Consider the following 20,071-nt stretch of genomic DNA (forward strand, 5'->3'; position numbering starts at 1 on the left):
ATTGATCATATCAAGAATAAGCTGGTTAAGTGTATTAAAACTTTTTTTTTTCAAATTTCTATGAAGAAATTGTATTATTTAAAAAAAAATAGCATCCTAGTATCAGTTCAAGAAGTAGGTTACATCAAGTTCCATTGTATATTTAAATATGTATGTTGACCTGCATTGCTGAGTCTACTCAAGGTACAGCCTTTTCAACTATCTCTATACAATTGTGATTTATTGTTATTTTATATGGGATATAATTTCAGTACATGCATACATACATGCTAGTTATTTGTCTTATTGTTTTGTACAATTATCTTTTTAGTACTATTTTTAAATGGTCTCTGAGAATCCATTGTATATATGTTCTGGTAGCAAGTTAAGGGTAATCATTTGTGAAGACCTTGCGCTGTCAGCCTTGTAGTTTGGGATTGTATAGATAAATGTTTTATATGACAGGCGCTTCCAAGAAATCCAGTATGAGATTTTACAAAAAATATGCGGAAAGATGTTTATTTTCTATATACATTAAATTTTTTTGCACTTTTTCATTAAGATTATCGCATACAATTTTGTAGCTACACTGTTATAGAATCAGATATATAGATATATATATATATATACAATTTTTATTATTATTGTTGAAGAGGCAGGTAGATTATAGTATTTCGCTGGTGTTTACATTACGCTCCAGTTGTAATTTGCACTGGAAGTCATTTTATTCCATCAAGTTGATGGTTGTTCTTCAGTATTCATAAGACCATCTTCTATACCTCAATTTATCTCTGCTTGAGAAGAAAGATGAGAAAAATGTGTTGAATTATTTTTGCTTCACAAACTATCAAGACAGCAAATCTGTTATCATTGAAATGTTATATTTTTCTTATGAGCACACGAAGCTCTATATAGTGGGCTATAAAAAGAACAATTGTTATGAATATTTTGAATCAAATAAAAGTTCCCAAGATAAAATAGAACAAAATTCACGTTTTGATTTTAATTTTCATTTCTGAGATCCTGTATTCTTAAATGAATGTCAGTTACTCACAGTTTACTAACTCATATGGATATTTTATTTGGCCTTGACTAATGTATATTTCCCACACACAAAGCTTCTTTCACCAATGTCATGCCTTTGTATATAGACTTCAGTGGACTTTCAATATAGAATGCTTGCCTTGTTGTAGTCATCTACCTGTGTAGTTATGGGAACTTGCAGATGGAGAGGGAATTTTACTGTAGTCGTACGTTTCTGGAAAATTTTGCTTAGTTTCCTGACTCGGGCATGAAAATTATTTCAACTGCTATTGCATGTTATTTATGATGCACTCATAATTGATTAATGCAATTCACTGGTGAAGATCTTAGCAAAGCATAATAATAATCATTGTAAGTTTAATAACATGAGGTTTTTTTTATTACTCATGTATTAGTTATCATCATTATTAATTCATACCATTACTTGTGTATGCATTATGATTATTTGCCAGACATGACTAACCTTCTATTTTTTCTCTCTTTTTTTACACTTAACCTTTCGACAGCAACTGGGCACTAACAACTACCTCCCGAGTCACACATCTAGGATTTCCGAATTTCCCTGAACTGATAGACTGACTGCGTATGTAACTTTTGGGGGTTAGCTGCCATCTGTCGTGCCGTCTGCACTGCATCTGACACCAAACTGCTGCGAAACAAAAAAAAAAGTGCGTATGTATGCCAGGCGTCGTTGTTGTTGTTGGGGCCCGCCCACGCACAGGCAAAGGGGGAGAACCCGCCAACCTACCATGCATCGCACTAACCACCAAGTACGAACTATTAACTCTACTTAATGGAGTCTTGACTGAGGAGTGTCCATGTTGAGCTTAGATCAGCCAGCAGTTAAGTGCCTGTATTAATAATAATAATGAAAGTCTACTACAAGTGTCATTGTGACTAATATGTTACTAACTGTTGTTGTTGTTAATGCAAAATGCAATTGGATATTTTGTTGTCGATGAAATTATCAAGGTTATCACTACTACTACTATAATTACTACTTCCACATTATATTTACCTGTAACCCCTTAAATTGTATTATTATTATTATTATCATTATTATTAGCACATACATCATCCTCATTAGCAGTGGTAATTGGTTTTGTATATAATTCTGATTAATATGTATTATTATTATTATTGTTGCATTTTGGCTGAAGCTGTGGTTGTAATGATATTATTAACTGCCCTTTTTATGTTTTGATTCATTATTTTTAATGCTGTATATTTTGGTTTCATCTGTCGGCTATTATCGTAGATTGGATGCTTTCTGGATCCCAGATTAATGGCACTTGCAAGCTATCTGCACTCATCAGCTTTTAACTCCCATCTAAGCTATGAAGTAGTAGTGTAATTTTGAAGTTTTGTTCAGTAATTGTTTGCTCCCCATTGATTACATATTTACACCATTGATTGAAATCATGCGAGGTTCGGATTTCAATGCGAGCTCTATTTTAAAGTTTTTTTTTTCTATAAGTGATGATATACGTTTTTATGGGTTTAGAATTTGGGGATCTTTTCAAAATTTTGTGTTTCTTTTACTCCTGTACACTTCCTCAGTTTCTTTTGCGAGATTTATTGATGAAATTTTTAATGCCCAGTGATTGCTATAGCCTCATATCATTAATTTGTTTTTCAAAATGGCGTATGGATCCAGAGGGCATCCTGGCACAGATGTTTTTTAAAATGCTCGAAAGAAAATTGGTAGTATGAGGGAACATTCATACTAAACTTGCATTCACTTTTATGCCTTAAATGATCACCACCGCCTTGCAGAGATTCTTTCATTTTTGATTCAGTTGTATTGTTTAATATACAACAGTCCCGCCTTTGAACTGATCTGACATTATCAGAACAAAAAACGTTTTAATTATTATTATTTTTGAGATGTAAACTATGCAGTTACCCCAGTATCACGTCAAGATGTTGATGGCAATTATTTTGTATATTCCGTTTAATTTTTTTTCCATCAAGTATTATCAATATATTTGTTATAAAGTAGTTTTTTTTTTAATACTAGATAAGTCTTGCAGTAGAATAGGTATGAAAGTAGCTGGTACTTACACAAAGGTCACAGAACAACGACAACAAATCATGTATGCCAAATCTTAATGAAATTTTTACAACAGTCTTCCAAAACCCAAACTAATTGGGGAAAAGAAAGGAAACTGAAAACTGCTGCAACAAATTTATTTTCACCTGTGCTGCACAGACATAATATCAATTTAGTCTAGTTTGTAATTGATAGAATTCGTTTTGACAATTATGCGTTTTGAAAAATTTTTCTGACAAATGAGTTTTCTCACATGTACATATTATTGCATAATTTTTTGTTGGTTATGTGGTGAATTTCACTGCTTGTAAGCAATGGACTTTGCTCCACAACTGACATATTTTTATCAAAACAAAAGAAACTGCTGTCCACTTGCAGCCTTTGAGAAAACCAAAGTAGTTAGGTTTGATTTTCTCAAATAGTATATTTTGGACAAAGCAAACTTGTAGAACTTGGTATTATTCGAACATGATAGCGAAAAGTATGCATTTACCATTATAATTCTCATATATGTATATCATAATATTAGAAACATGCTCTTTGTTTACCAGTGTAACTAGTGGTTGCTGTAATGAGCTCCCTCCTGCATCAAAAGGAACGTTTGGCTTTAAAACAAACAAAAACAAAAAAGAAAACACTCTGGTTGCATAGCAGTCAATTGGAACTGCATGTACAACATCTGCTTACCATTTGCGAAGCAGACAAGAAATGGCCAGTTTCTCTTGATGCATTGTTGGGAGTTTCGGACAGTTCAAACCACCATCACCTCAACTCAACTTGCTTGCTCCATCAAATTGATGTATAGCACCCCTGGAACCTTACTGTGAAGTTAATGTACCTTCTAAAGTGCCTTCAAACTGATTGTAGTAACATAATGCATGTGATGTATGCACTGTTTTTCATCATTTCCAAGTGGCCCTCTGGTTGCAATTTGGGTGCTGAGGCAAGTCCAAAAGCAAAAAAAATTCCGGAAAAAGGAAAAGTCTGACTGGTTTACTGCTGTCACCTGAATTGCCACGGGACTATTTTGACTAGTTTATTTTGCTAAATGGTATAATAACTACTAGTATAATCATAATGTTTTACTTATTTTTCTTCCCATTTACTGATACATCCCATGATGATTTATTACATTATTTTTTGTGTATAACCATCTAAGTGGATGACTTATTAAGCATAATATACTAACATAACTGTTAATTATTATTATTATCATATAGTGCACCCACCCTTTGCTCCTAAATTGATGTTGTCATTTAGCTGAATCTGCTGAATATCTGTGATTTAAAAAGTTCTGTTGGACCATTTTGTGGATTGATGAGAAATTTCTATTTTGATGGTTCAGAGAAATTCAACGAAGGTGTGAAAAATGTTTTTTCACCGTTTTTGGCACTTGTGCACAAAACGCCGTCCAATGACCAAGATATTTTTGGATTTACAGAAAAAGAGTCTATGCAATTTCACATGCTGTTGTAAAACAACAAAAATGGAACCCTTTTGTGCCTTTGATTTGAAGGCACTGTACATATACATCTTGTTGCGCATGCAAATTTTTAGTTTTCTCTCACTGTTCTTGCATTTTTTTTTTTTTACTTTTGAGTCCAGAGAATTGATTCTAATACTCGATAGAGTTTGTATCACCTTTTATGTTGGAGCAAAGGGAGTTTACAAAAAGAAAAAGAAAAAAAATATTTCGAATCTTGTAAGCAGAAAGAGAAGAAAAGAAAACAGGGTGTATTTGCGGATTTAGAGAGTACAGGTTCTAACTAATTGAATCTCAGTGTGCATTGGAAGTTACTTTTGGCTGATGCATTGTAGACACTGCACCGATTGGGAGACAAGACAGTTTGTTCTTGTTTTATTTCATGAGAATGGGAAGACTGTAAACTCCCTCCCTTTGTTAGATCTGAAAAACCTTAATATACTACTATACTAATCTGGTTACTATTTACTGTATAATACTCATCGTTTAGCCATTATAGTTGGAAGGGAAAGTTATGAAAGCAATTAACAACAAACATTGCTTTAGGGTGAAAGCAATAATATTGTCTTATTTTCTTCCTTTTGTTTTTTGTAATTTCATATAACTTTGTACTCAATAAATGAAGTTCACTGCAAGTTTCCTCTCAGTGTGATTATATTACTAACCAACAAGGATCAGCTTAGAGCTACTAAAACTGTGTCTGCTTCTGGTGAGAACTCGATTTGTTGATTAATAATAGCTTGGAATGCAAAACCTCCGAACATGTGATATCACTGCATGCCAATGTGCTTTTATGAACCTTCTATGCAATGACAAGTAATAACAACTTTTTAATGGACTTTTTTCTGTAGGTTGCAAGAAACCTTTAGAAATATTGTTTTTAATACAAAAAAATTAACAAAATATTTCTTTTTATATTTTTATACCACAATTTTTAATGTCAGTTAGTGGAGTGGATTAACTTATACAAATTGCATATCACTAATTATAATCAATTCTTTTTGGGTTTGAGTTATAACTATCTCAAACATTTCAAAACTTTCAAAATAGTTCAGAGTTATGCAAGTAGAGCTAGTATTATCCAGTCGTCCTCAAAAAGGGTAAATCAAAGTATTTTACAGTATCAGAAAATGACCTCCCATCTTCTGGTCTGTGTAGACTTAACCAAATTAATTGCAAATTAGTCTGCAGTCTTATCAGAAGCTTCACAAATAAAAAATATATATTTTCTAGAAGAGAAGGACATCAACACAGAAAAAAAGCATCTTGCCAGTGTTATTTTTTTATACCTCATGAGACTTTGCATAAAAAGAATCTCATGATATGCAAATATTCAACTGTTATTATTGTTATTTACCACCAAAGAATTTTGGTGTTTGATCCATTTGTTATTATACTGTTATTCTGTTTTTTCTTTTTTTTTTCATACTATAACATTTTGTATCACCTAATAATAAACTCAAATAAAGTGCTCTAACTTTGTAAGTGGTCAAAACTGCTGAAAACGGGTTATGCTCATGAAAGATGCATAATAACCAATTATTAACTTGTACATATATATATTTTGGTCTGGTTTTGCCTGTAGTGCCAGGCCAGTTGTGGTAGGAGTGACAGCTGCTGCAATTTGATTGTGACAGGTGTTCTCTGCTGCAATTTCATTGTTGGAGGTGCGACTCTCCTGCAATTTCACTGTAATAGAGGTTGTCTACTGCAATTTGGACAACTAGGGAGGCGGGGTCATTCCAGATAACTGAAGTTAAATAAATTACAAACTTATCCCACCGACGAACCTTGTGTGTGTGTTGTATATTTGTTCTTGTTGTTGTTGCCATCCTTCTTTCAAATGATAAGCACAAATAAAACAAGTTTTGAGCCAAGTGACTGAGAAATACTGGAAAACTGATGGATCCCAGAAGTAAATCAAGTGTTCAAATACCTTTTTTTTTTTAATGTCAGTTTACTATATTTTTAGAATTGACTCAAAAGCATATTGTTAAAAATTGAATGATAAATGATGGGAGTATATTTTAATTCATAATTATTTATTCAGTTTCATTTCATTTTTAAATATTGCACCATTCCTCGTGGCTATAATAACAAAATCCACTAAAATCAATAAATCACACACTAATTTATATTCTTGAATACATCTATATGCCCTTCCCAATTTCTCCAAATGTAGATTAATAATGATTGCAATCAAGAGGTAATTTCTTCCAATAAAGGTGTTTATCAATCAACATTTCTTAAAACTACTGGCATTTAAACCATCAAATAACATATCTCAACTGAGAAACTGTAAAAACTTGTATATATTAATATTATACTTAATGTCTATATTTATATCTATATTTTATCTATGTAATGATGTGATCATGAACACAGCAGTAACATAAAAATACAGAAATCCCCCACATTGAATATGCTGTTTAATCCAAAACAAAAACAAGATTAAGGGAACATCCAAAAGTCCACAGGGAGAGTCCATAAGTAGTAATTATATGCCCAAACTTGTAAAAAAACCCAAACAAACAGAAAATAAACACCTGAAATTGTGAAAAAAAAATCAACCTTGCTATTAAACTTGCAGATAACACAACTGTCCTAAAACTCCAATAATATAAATATATGCAGGAAAAAAATGTGACAGCTGTCTATACAAATTAATCAGGGGGGAAAGATTACTTCTTTACCCAGTCCTCCCTGAAAAGTGACAGCTGTTCTCATGCCTGGCCCACCCAACTTTGACTAGATTTGCACACTGAGGATGGAACTCATCAGGGAGAAATTGCCCTCCCACCCATAATACTTCTCATTACTCCTGCACTGGACACCAGAGCATGGTGGAAACATGTAAGTTTGCAATAAAAGGTGAGTCCTCCATACATAAAAAAAATGTAATTAGAGATCCTAATGGACTGGAACACTGCTTTGGAATATTAAAATGGGTTTACCACTATAAATAAGACTAGATGTTCATAACTTATGCTGTCACAGATTCACTAATATTTTGATTGTTTGAAAGATTAACATGGGGACCATAAAACTATAAATATGGGACCGTAAACTACCTAGAACAATAAAATAAAATGGCCCCAAGAACTGATGATGGATTTACTAATATTTTGATAGATTGGCACCATTCAAACATAAATACACAGGCCTATCAGCTGCTGGAAACAATGGCATTTAAAAAATTTAGTCACATCTTCATAGAATCTGCCAGGTGAGGTTCAGGTGTAATAAATTGACTAGAGGACAGTCTTAAGAGCCAATATAGACACCCAAGTCCCTCCTATTCCTGCTTTCAGTTTTTTTCTTATGGAAAAATGGATAATAGGTATATGGTATCTGCACCTTTGGTAAATTAATCCAGTTGTATAATAAAAGGAAACTGAAGATATTACTACAGAGCTTCATTATTTCTCGATTTCTTCTGTTATCTGGAGTCCCTATTAGGTTTTGCTGGTCTGCCATTCAGTGCTGTCTCCTCATATTCAGACCTGTTGTACAAAATAAATATATCCAAATGATGAAAAATATTTCATAACATATTTAAATTCTTTCATAGTATTTAATCATAAACTGGAGGTCATAACAGAACAGAATCATTTTTAAAAGATTCAGTTACAATAAAGATGTATCTATGTATCCCAAGCAATTCCATATGGAGATTAATATTATTTAATTGAATTTTGTCTTTACAATGCTAGACAAGTTGTAATTATTCATTTCCAAAAATTGCAACAAAATATTTCTGTAAAATATCAATCAACTTTATGTATTATCTATGGCTAAACTGGTCAACAGATCATAAAAAACATAACTGAACAATATATAACTAATGAGAAAATGTAAAGAAATACTAAAGCATAAAGCACTTTCCTGCGTAGAACATATTAAACTTACCCATACACGATATCTTCATCTGAATCATTCAACATGGAGAGAGCAGGGTTATCTCGAAAATGGGATTCTACAAAATAAACAATAGATATTTTTTACTCCTAGAAACATAACCTTACCTTAATTGTACCATTCCACCCTTCTTTCTTATTCTGTCATATCAATATATCAAATAAATGAAATGTAATTCAAATTACCACTGAAAGTAAAAATTACATAAAAACTCGTAATTTAATTTAACCATTTTGTATTTCACCAAAACAAATTGGGCAACAATAACTTTTAGATGTGTATACCATAAAAACACTTACCAACTAAAGCATTCTTGGATGGAGAGTACACAAAAGCCATAGTATACAGGTAAAAATTCAGCAATCCATAGAAGGACAAGAATTCGGCACTGGACTGATAGTGGATCGATGATCCAGTCACAACAGCATCCTGGGATATATTGGTGCCAAATCGTAGTGCTGTTATGGCAACAGTTATGGCAAGAACTATCAACATTAATGTTGTCATAAACTTGAGACGCAAATCTGAAATGTCAGAAGGTGAAAATATGGGGGGTTGTTTTCTACATCGTATTTCTTCATAATATTTATGACCTGTTATCAAATTCATGGTTTTAAAAATGAACTACTTAAGTAATTTAAAAATGTAAATTGAAATTAAAATTTGACATTCTGACCATGTGTGTCAAAGGACAGGGAATAATAAGATAATGACAGTGAAATTAAATCCCAAGATATATTGTCAATTCTTGTTTAATTTATATTTTCATCATATAAACAAAACAAGGTGATCTCTGCTTTTTGTGGAAGGAAATTCTTTTACTTACCAAAGAAAGGCATGGATTTTAGTTCTGCGTAAGCTCTTATTAATAAGAATATAAGGTACAATAAGTACACAACACCAATTGTGTAGAAAAATACTTGAAATCCCTGAAGAGAAAAAGAAAGAAAAGAAAAATCATTAACAATGTACTCACTGATACTTTTAAGACCTGTATTCAATACATTTTCACAATACTGAACACTTAATTTCTCTTTACAACTAGACTCACATCACTAAAGAAATACTTATATGATTAACATCATATAATTATTACAATCATATTCTAACACACAGAGCTTAAATAAATGATGAAATATCAACCCCAGACTAAATGCCACCAAAGAGACTTTTCTTTAGATCTGACATCTTCAAATTTCACTGATATTAAGATAAGTTTGATCTACACATCAAAAGGAAGTATATCTCAGACAGGCAATCAGGAATACATGCTTGTAGGACTACTTTTAAAATCTTTATAACCGTCTTCTATATACGCTGTGTAATTTTTATGCATTTCATTTTATTTCATAAGATAAGTTTGATCTACACATCAAAAGGAAGTATATCTCAGACAGGCAATCAGGAATACATGCTTGTAGGACTACTTTTAAAATCTTTATAACCGTCTTCTATATACGCTGTGTAATTTTTATGCATTTCATTTTATTTCATCTCATTTTAATTTATTCATTTCATTTGCTGTTTTTTTTCCTTTCATCTTTTAAAGGTGGTTATATAAATAAATTAATAATGTCTGTTTAAACATATGAGTTACCAAATAGTTGGCAGTATCCAGTGAGTAGTTATATGTGGGATCTTGTAGTTCATTATAAGCTTGCCAGGATGCCAAAGTCACTGCTGAGATCCATATCAATCCAACAACAACCAGTTTAGGCAAGTAGAAAGAACAGAAATGCCTTTTTGTCTGTAAAAACCAATCAAAAGAAAGATGTAAGATTGATGTCTGTTAAATATATATATGTGTTATTTCTGAAGTTTGTTCTGGAAAATAAAATTGCTTGAAACTTTCACTATAAACATTTGAAGTGAATCAACATCTAACTTTAGTATATAACTTTAAATGAGGTTTAAATGTACTGTTGGAATGATAGTGCTTTCCCAGGTGTATATTATAGTATACTGAATGAGGAGTTAGCAAACCTACCTACAAATAATCTTTCCATTTTATCACAAATGTTACAAAAACCATCATAAACACTATCATTAATTATATTAAATTATATTAAATTAAGTTATAAAACTTAGACATCTGAATATAACTATTTCTTTTAAGAAAATTAAAATATCTTCTTTTCTCTTTTGTCTATTTATTTCTTTGATAACTGTAACTTGCCTGTCTTACTCCGTGATATAAGCACAACCAGAACAGTAGTAAACCACACAGAAATGACGCTTGAAATATGGCATCAAACATGCCAGGGATCCAGCTCTCTACCAGAAATGTCAATGGGAAGAAAGGATCTGAAAGATTTGACATAAATAGTATGTAAATTTCACAGACATGTTTCTTCTCAAAAAAAGGCAAATTAATTAAACATTTATACTCACTACTTTTCTCTTTTAAAATAGTAGAAAAATATGTTTTCTTATTTGACCTTGCAAAATATTTCACTAAACTGATAGTGCAAAAACAAAAATGAAAACGAAAAAATTTAAAGTTTTTTTTCTTTTCATTCAAATGATTAAAAATGTATTAAACTGATATATCTGCAAATTTTTCTTTTACTAAAATACTAAAAACTGAAATTTCTTTAAAAAATCCAACAACAGATTCCATTAGCAAACATTTAGAAGGGCAACATTTCCTAACACAAAACTCCAAGTTTCATGACCAAAAACTTACTGTTATAGAGTAACAACAGGGGCATCAATACTGACATCCACTTCTGCTCCATGGACCAGTCCCGCACTGTGAACCTTCTCAGAGAATGGGCAAATGCACACTGAAAATAATATAACACATTCAATCATGATGGGGTATAACTAAATTAGGCAAAGTTCAATTGTGATACATACCTAAAGATGTTATGTGATAATGGTGATATATGCTTTATTTGGTCTTAGGGGTTTCAGTGAAATGTGAGTGCTTTTTCTCAGTATGTACTTCTACGGTAATATGCCAAACAATTCGACCAAGATTAATTAATTAATTTCATGGAAATGTCAGTTTGGTCGAATTGATTAAAATACAGCAAATGGAAACCTTTGATATCGTCGGATTGTTAGGGGCATCTGCCAAAACGTCCATCTTTCCGGAAGTATTGCATTTTACCGGAAGTGTTACGCAAGATAAGCCGCAATTTTCGCCTAACACGTGTTTCAGGCTTGTTTTATCCTCCTTTTAAAATCTTATTTTGCTGTGTACAATATGTGCTAACATCACTTAACATTAAAAAAGACGACAATTATAATTTCTAATTATATATTTCCCTCACCTACGATCATTTTCATGATGCGCTTCACGAGTGGGACGAGTATTTCCCCAGAGACAGGTGTTGTAAACAAAGGCCGGTCACTTATATTTGAAACCGGTAGCTTTAGTAGACTTTAACTAGTTATGTGATCTACGTACGCCCTATTTGAATTTTAATATGACAACTGAAATCAACCGAATTGAAATTTTTTACCAGTCTGAGATCAGTTGTTTTCAACCCGCAAGGCTTGCTCAGCGTCGAGGCGTAGACGTACTTCCGAAGAAAATTCAATCACCCGTATCAAAGAATACCAACTGGTACTCAAACGGAATTCAGTGTAACTTCAAATTACTTATAAGTATTTTATTAAAAAAGCATGTCATATTAAAACATATTGAGAAAAGGCAAAATACGGAGCCTACCTGTGCCGATAGACATACAGTAGGCCTATCTTGCTGGCACTCTTCCGATTTTCTTACTTATATACTCTCGCTGTGCACAAACCACGGTGCATATTGAAAACCCCACTGATACAACCCGAGCGTAAAATAAGCATTTAATTGCCATAATTTTCACAAAACAAGTGCATTTATAATTTGACGCGAGAATTGAGCACATGCAGAAATAAGACTGGTCTTATCTGGTCTGGTCCAGCATAGCGCAAACCACATGTTAATGAAGACGGTCCCATTTTGGGGGAGGGGGGTCACAGGAATGGAGTTCTTCGTGGATTACGCTAAATATCATCAACATTTCATGCATCTGGGGAAATAAAAAGTGACTCATATGTAACGTAAATATCCAGTGGAACTCTCTATGAAACTCTCATGGAGTTAAGGAAGACGTCATTTTTATTGTTGACAAATCAGTTATCCATGTAGGTGAACAGCTATACACTTGTTCGTCAGATTTTGACAGCGCGTGGTATTTGGCGCCAAGAAGTCTGGGCGGTCGATCCCGCTGATCTTTCGGTCGATTGTAGTAAATGTAAGATCTTGCGGTGTTGACTTCAAGAATGTTTCCCCATCTGCATATTTATTTCAATCAAACTTGAAAATAAATTGCTTATTCTTCCCAAACTTTTTATTGCTAGCAAACGCTATATATGGTCTATATGAAGGTGTTTATGACGTATTCTACCCACTGTCGATATTTGGTTTCATCCAGAATGGACCTTTTTTAACCCCCCCCCCCCCCCTTCCCCAGTTACGGGCGTGATGAATCAGTCAGCGAGGGCAAGTCTGCTTAATTAGCACAAATTGTATGTCTATAACACTATTTTGTCATCGGGGACAAAGGAAATGGCAGGTACGTCATGCTTCCAGATTAGATCTTCAATTAATAGTTTTTTCCTCATTGACGGGAGCTATTGAAAGGACAACAATTGACAAAGGGTCCGGCATGCAGCATCTATATGACTGGCTTGAAAATTTACCGAGTCTTGCCGACGATGTGGTCGAACAAACGGAACAAGAAAAAAATTCTGTCGCATGATTTTGACGTATGGACTAATTGTTTGAGCCCAGAAAAATTAATTTTATAAAATAATTTTTGTGGTCGGATTGACTGGGCCCGTCAAAATGCTTGGCACATTACCGTAATGTGCCCTGAACACCCCTTGCTGACACAGGAATATATCACTCAGGTGACAGCGTATTACCTTGTACCTAATCAACAGGCAGTTTCAACAATCAGGATTCATTTTTAGTCCATTCTAAGCAAGTAAAATCTCATCATTAAACATAAAAAATGTAACCAATGTACATAATCTACCTTTTTCCAAGCTTGCATTTACATGTTTTTTTTAAGTCAACATTTCCACATTGTTACATTCTTAACAATTCTGAAGCTTAAATTGCTAATCTAAACTTAAGTATGCCTCTACATCTACAACGCAGCCAATAATATACTTACTGTAGCTAAGAAAGTTATCAACAAGAAAACAAAGCGGAACCAGATCTCTATCTGTGTAAATGTGGGATTGTAGCTCTTGAACTGGAAAGAAAATTAGGAAGATACATGTTGGGATAGTAGACTATCAATGGAATATCAAAAACAGTTCACCGGTATCTTTATATTTGTATAAATTACAAGGATAATGGTCTGAATTCCCATTAAGACAATTCTTTTTGACATACACAAAATGAGCAAGTGTAATATGACTGCAAAGAACTAATTCACATTCTATCTTTTCTTTTCAAGAAGATGAAAATGTTGGGATAACGGTTTGTTTGAAAGTGGAATTCAATCAGAGATTCAAATATGAATTTACCTGGAATTTCACATCTCTAATTTGTAAAACTTTTTGTTTCTCTAATCCAAAGAAATATATAGTAACAACGTATCTGCTGTAGTCAAGGTAACCAAGGTGTAACATGTTCAGCTCATCACAAGTCTGGAACATAAAAAAATGTCAATAACACAGATTTTACTTTACAGACAGCTGCTTTAAAACACATGACCATGGTCTATATTCCAATACCAAGATTTTTGTCAATCATTAGAATTGTAGTCACCACACTGCTGGGTATGACACACGAGTCTTATATGCCAGATAAAGATGTTCTCTCTCTCTCTCTCTCTCTCTCTCTCTCTCTCTCTCTCACACACACACACACACACACACACACACACACACGCACAAACTCCCAGACAAAAAAACCAAAGGTTAACTTCCCCCATGGCAGTTATTGTCTGTAACTCCTTGATAAAATAGATATTTCCTCTGCAGATACAGAAAACACATTACATGACACACACCTGCCCTGTACACTTCAGTTCCCTGGACCTGTTATGCATGGTTCCATCCAAGAGCAGATCTTTCACCCCATGACTCTTCAAGCCTGCTATCCGCACACCAACCATAAAGGGACTTGATGTGTGTACTTCAACATCTACAATAATATGCATACTAGTATTATATTTTTATTTCTTTGCCTTAGCAATCAACACAGACACTGGTTGGCAAGACTTCTGAATTTATCATGATTTGTTTGAAACCTGAGTACCCTTGAGGGCAGATTTATTTATAAGTGTTATAAATATCACTTTGGCTTATAAGACTGATGGATAAGGGTACCGTTTCCTTTTACATTAAATAAACTGGAGAAATGTGGAAATGATATTTTATCATAAAATTACAGCAATGCTGTTTAAGAAATCTGAACTTCTACAGCTATGCAGGTAGTTATTTCATCCTGTCAATTCACGCTTGTATAGACACAAAAATATGTTCTTAATTTTTAAAAAATGCAACCATAGGATAATTAATGCGACAAAAAGTGAACTGGTGGTTTAATTAAAATGGCACTGAGTTTATAATGGAAATATATCCTTACCACCAGTAGAGTTGATTTGTATTTGTGCGATCAACCACAGCTGTTGGTGAAATGTTGACATTAATGAAGAAGGCAAGATAAAAGGGCCAGTCTGCAAAATATTATTTGAAAAAATACTATTTTCATAACAAAATCATTTAGAGAAAGTATAAAGATATAAAAATGGAAGTTAGCTAGCCCATAAATTAGAATGCTAAAAAATCAATGTGTGGTTGTATGCATGAAATGTTACTGACTTAGCGGCAGAACAATGATAACATTTTAAAACTTTTTCTGATAAAATTTTACAATGATAACATTTTAAAACTTTTTCTGATAAAATTAATTTCGACCTGACATAAGCTGAATGAATGACCTATACCTGTAAATTTGGTTTTGGATTAAGATCTGCAGCAGATGTCTCTGATGTTTCAATGACAGATGGTCCTGTAAAACAAAAACCAATTAAAATTGCAATTCACCTCTAAGGTATATAAATGAGGATAAAATGAATTTCAACGATAAATTTAATTGCAAAAACCAATTCCATTTTGTCAGGATAATCATTCCTTTGAGAATGATCACTTCACAAATTGTTTACCTTGATATTTAAACTTGCAATATTACAAACTTATCACAATTCTAAGGTACCTACCTGCCAGTCCTATAAATACTGTGAGGAGAAAGCACAGAAAGAATGCAGCAAATACCAATACAAACTGCCGCTTGTTAAGAGTATAGAGGCGCATCTGTACAGACCTGAAATATTTTAAATGAAAGTAATGGAACAAAATAATTGTTAAGATAAATAAATAAATAAAACCAATCATAAAAACTTTGTAACATTCTAGCCCCCCCCCTCCCCCGAGCCACCAGGATATAACAATGTACTGGATGTAAATAAAAACTATGATCAAAAACTGAAAATTTTCAAATTTTATTGGTCCAGCTTATCTTACTAGCATTTGGCATAACCCGCGTGGTTAACATCACAGATTATAATACTAAAATCAATGTTAATGTCTGAATGCTCTGTTTTTTGTGCTGGATATAAAGATTATTTTTTACGGTTAAATTATTAAGTACAGTGTTTGAATGCATGCCACTGAAACCTAAACAAAAAACAGATTTATGCTTTGTTTTAAATATGTTATATAAAATTCTTAAAATCTTAATCCACTGGGTGGAAAAAAGAGAGATTTTACTGTACTATTTAATAAATTATCTGTAGGTCTTAACATGTACCAAAATAATAGATCTTAACTGTAGAAGAGTGGAAAACAATATCAATTTGGTAGGTTTAAGTTCTTAAATCTAACCCTCAAACAAAACTTTTGGGCATTTGGGCCTGTTTTATACAAAAAAAAAAATTAAACTGTAAATTTCAGACTCCTCTTCAACTGGAGGAGGTAGAATTGATCTGAATGGAGTAAAATACACTTGAAACTGAAGGTGACAAGGAAGTACAGCCTACCAGTGGTGCTTACAGGTAAAGGTAAAGCAATTACTATTTCAAAATACAGGTTATTAGTGTGGTTAATGAACCTCTCACTGATGAACTAAATAAATAAGATAAATAGTAAAAGGTGAATATTTTAATTAAAGGAAATTACTAAGCAACTTATCGAAAGGAAGTTAGCCTACATGTGTACATTTACACGTGTAATTCAATCGCTAGCAGCATCATTACACCTAAATTAATATCAGCAGATTGTTTTGATGTCCGGATCCTTTGATAGCTATAAACTGTAGTCGCAAATTTTGTTACAGAACCAAGTAAATTGATATTTGATAAGGCAGATCGTCTGGACTTAGCCTACACGTAGATCTATACAAATCAGTTGGCAATCTGCCTATACTTACGCCTCGATCTCTGGAATCATTTTGCTGAAGCTTTATCACATATCGTTTTCACCAAATTGGTATGTATTAGTAATTTTTTACGGAGTATACATGCTCATAGCCAAGTTGGAAATTGATGGCGATTTGTAAACTTCCGGTCGACCATTCACCGCTGTTAGGGGGCGCACGTTGGCAATACGAGAGCAATACTAGGTCATCTAGGAGCGAGTGTTTTGACGTTTTTATGCAGTTGATGAAGGCACAAGTAATTACTGTGTCTCACTATGTTTTTGTTTTAGTTAATTGATTTGCATGTATTCTGTAGTTTATTTTATGACATTCTGTCAAAGAGTGAGCAACAATTCGAGGTTTTTTTATGGTAAAAGTTTATGTTTGAATGCTTAGCGCTAAACTCTAATTATCGACAATGAACAGGTGTTCACGTTACCACAAAAGAAGCCAAACGAAAAGTCGAATGCTTAATATATAAAGCTATCATTAGGGTCATATACATTCTTTGTTCGTGGCTAATTCAAAGAATCATATATTACATTAGCTATATATAAACCAACATACAATTCGATTCTTTTTTGAAAAACGACAAGTACATGTAAATAATTGGATTTATCATACGAGTATCTGCCCTTAAGATATGTCAGATTTAGATTCATAGGCCCCTACCTTTCGCATCTGTCATGGCGATACGTTGGCGCAATGTAAGTTCCAAATTCACCGCACAAATCTGAAAACTGTGACAAAAATTTCCCAATGCTGAAACATGGCCCTGGACTGCTGCTTTCAAATGAATATTCCATTGTATTTCAGTTAATGTCATTACCAATAAAAGAAGTCTATGGATGGGCTTGAAAAGTCACTGCTCTCGGCCCTTCTTGCTTTTCGCTGCCAAGATATCAAAAGTATAGAAATCCACTGCTTGATAGGTTTTATGACTTCCAGGAATTATTCATCTTGAGTCTTGATCTTTATGCCGTGCTAGCTGGACATTTTGCTAAGATAATTTCAGAATTCGTAGTCTCCTGTGGACCTCTGACTCTCATCTCGTGGTAATTTTCATATGCTCAATTATTTGTGCTTTTCGGCTTCGTTCTTAAAAACTGGTCGCAATTTGAATCATGAAGAAAAAGATGTCTGGATATATTATCCGAGCAACGCCATCTTGGCAATGCTTTTCTCTGGCTGTATATATTGATGTTATTCTAGTTATGGAAAGGAGGCCGAATTGACGTCCTTCCTCACTCTGGTATTGATCGAAAAATTTCCACCGCGGCCTCATTCCCTCTTGAGACCGTCATTATAAACCAGATCGATTGAGTCTTGAAAGAGAGAATCGCAGAAGACAGACAAAGTAGACCTTCTTCATCGTTTATTACGAGTCTTTATTGGCTTGTTTTTAATTTCGGTTACCCGGTTAGCGAGATTAGTGAGTTTATATCAGTCAGTAAATCAGTTACATTGAGTTTTTTTCTGGAGGAGGGGATGTAGCCGTGCGTGGCATTTAAATCATAGCAGAATAAAAGTCGACTCTCAGCTAATTTGCGTTCACACGTTTTTTTCCTTTTTTTTGGAGGGGGGGGGGGATAGAGAGAGAAGAACTTTCTCAAAATCTCGTCTCAATCGTGATACTTCTTTTTATATTCAGGTATTGTTGAAGAAACATGAGCTTGATCAGACATATCCTGCTCCTTGTCGTGATATACTTGTATATGCCACAGAGCAATGGGCGTATGTTATTTTATTATATTTGATTATTTTACGTAAGACCGTGAGATTAGCATAACAAAATGAAAACAAATAAAAAGTCGAATAATGAATAACAAGATAGGAAATAGAATATATATAAAATAGGTGATCAATAACCATGCCTTACGACGAAGAAAATTTGTTCAGCAATTTACTTCGCAGTAATTTTGATTTTTTGCCATGCTGTATTTTTTTATTTTATTTATTTATTTTATTATTATTATTATTATTATTTTTTTTTTTTTTTCTTTTTTGTATGGTTATAACTTAACGAATACAAATGTATGTTATAGTATTCGGGGTTTTTTCCCATACTGTGTCTGATTCCATTTTTATACGTGGGCTGGCAATTAACAAATAGACGTGTATTTTACAGAATGCGTCGACCCTTGCGCCGAGAAGAATGAGGTCACTCTGACCCAGCCCTGCCAGTGTGTAACCTGGTATCTCACGTGCGATAGTTGCTGCGCCAAAGTGTTTGGTCAAGGGAAATACTTCTACCAGTGGAGCCAAAACAAATTCTGCACTTGCTGTCGAAAGGACGACGTTGGAAAGGAAAAGACTGCGAATCGAAGAAAAGCATTGGGCGAATCGAAGAAAAGTTTCAAACTTGTTAATTGAATGTTATGTATTTTGTGGATCGAACTGAGGAACTGTGATTACTTCTCCCACTTCCCGACGAAATCTTGTATCGTGATTCAAACAAATTACGGGTGACAGACAAAAATGGGAGTTATGAATTGGTTGTGCTATATTGAAAACATAATTTCCTGAGAAAAATTTTAAAAATTTATTTGGTGAAGGGAATTTGGAACCGAGTGAGCTAGTAGACGTAATGGATTTGTGCATATTTTAAATGGCTGATCAATTACCGTAGCTTATGACGAAAAATTGTTAACAGCAATCACTTAAGCATTCAATGATTGCAGTAATTTAGCTTTATTGCCATGCTGAAATTTTATTCTCTTTCTAATAATATACTTGCAATAATCTAGAATTTTTCTGTCTCATGTTTTTTATTAAGTGAGAAGTTTATGTATATGGTAGTTTAAGTTGAGCACATTTCTTTTATTTTGTACAAAGATTTAATGATTCATAACGACATTCACCTGAATTATGCAAACATATTTTTCACATGTTAGAATAAACTTTTTTGTGAAACTGGCAAAGAAGTTTGTTCTTTTTACCATTAATGCTTGAAAATCATCCTATACCGATTTGTCTCGGCAAGTCTAAATCACTCTGCAATTTCTTTTGAGCCTCTGCAGTGCTATAACACAAGATGTGCGGACTTTTCTTGTAATCATTAAAGAAGCAATCCTTTTTTTAGCATGGACCCGGTTTAGACCAGGAATTTGTCACTGCATAGGAAGAATGCTGATTTATCAGATTTGCGTTTTTAAGTCAACATAAAAAT

The 20,071-nt window shown here is 33.4% G+C and overlaps 2 protein-coding genes and 1 long non-coding RNA gene across 6 annotated transcripts in view; 2 read left to right on the top strand and 1 right to left on the bottom strand.

The window, feature by feature from the left end:
* Positions 1-5,194, top strand: part of LOC106171993 (protein quaking-B) — a 32,856-nt gene extending 27,662 nt beyond the window's left edge. For both annotated transcript variants that reach the window (XM_013552555.2, XM_013552554.2), the window contains exon 8: positions 1,530-5,194. The gene's annotated coding sequence lies outside the window, so the exon portion shown is untranslated. The remainder of the gene's footprint in view (positions 1-1,529) is intronic.
* On the bottom strand, positions 2,977-18,071 carry LOC106172018 (transmembrane protein 181). Of its 2 annotated transcripts, none has more exons than XM_013552595.2 (14): positions 17,575-18,071; positions 15,707-15,810; positions 15,434-15,498; positions 15,073-15,163; positions 14,495-14,628; positions 14,007-14,129; positions 13,649-13,729; positions 11,164-11,263; positions 10,654-10,781; positions 10,075-10,224; positions 9,304-9,406; positions 8,777-9,001; positions 8,469-8,535; positions 2,977-8,062 (listed from the first exon to the last, which is right to left on the bottom strand). In XM_013552595.2, exons 1-14 carry the CDS (start codon positions 17,706-17,708, stop codon positions 7,999-8,001), a joined length of 1,569 nt encoding a protein of 522 aa, XP_013408049.2. In that variant the 5' UTR covers positions 17,709-18,071; the 3' UTR covers positions 2,977-7,998. The 2 variants fall into 2 exon arrangements, with proteins under 2 accessions (XP_013408049.2, XP_013408050.2); XM_013552596.2 differs by lacking the exon at positions 17,575-18,071 and adding an exon at positions 16,915-17,089.
* LOC106172020 (uncharacterized) lies at positions 16,425-19,837 on the top strand. Of its 2 annotated transcripts, none has more exons than XR_001239383.2 (3): positions 16,425-16,546; positions 18,554-18,636; positions 19,031-19,837. It is a non-coding gene; the product is annotated as an uncharacterized LOC106172020 (long non-coding RNA). The 2 variants fall into 2 exon arrangements; XR_001239384.2 differs by having other exon boundaries at positions 16,439-16,540.
* Positions 19,838-20,071: the final 234 nt, after the last annotated feature.

The sequence above is a fragment of the Lingula anatina genome, chromosome 1 (assembly GCF_051362555.1).
Source record: "Lingula anatina isolate TDL-2025a chromosome 1, LinAna3.0, whole genome shotgun sequence".
Classification (NCBI taxonomy): Eukaryota; Metazoa; Brachiopoda; class Lingulata; order Lingulida; family Lingulidae; genus Lingula; species Lingula anatina.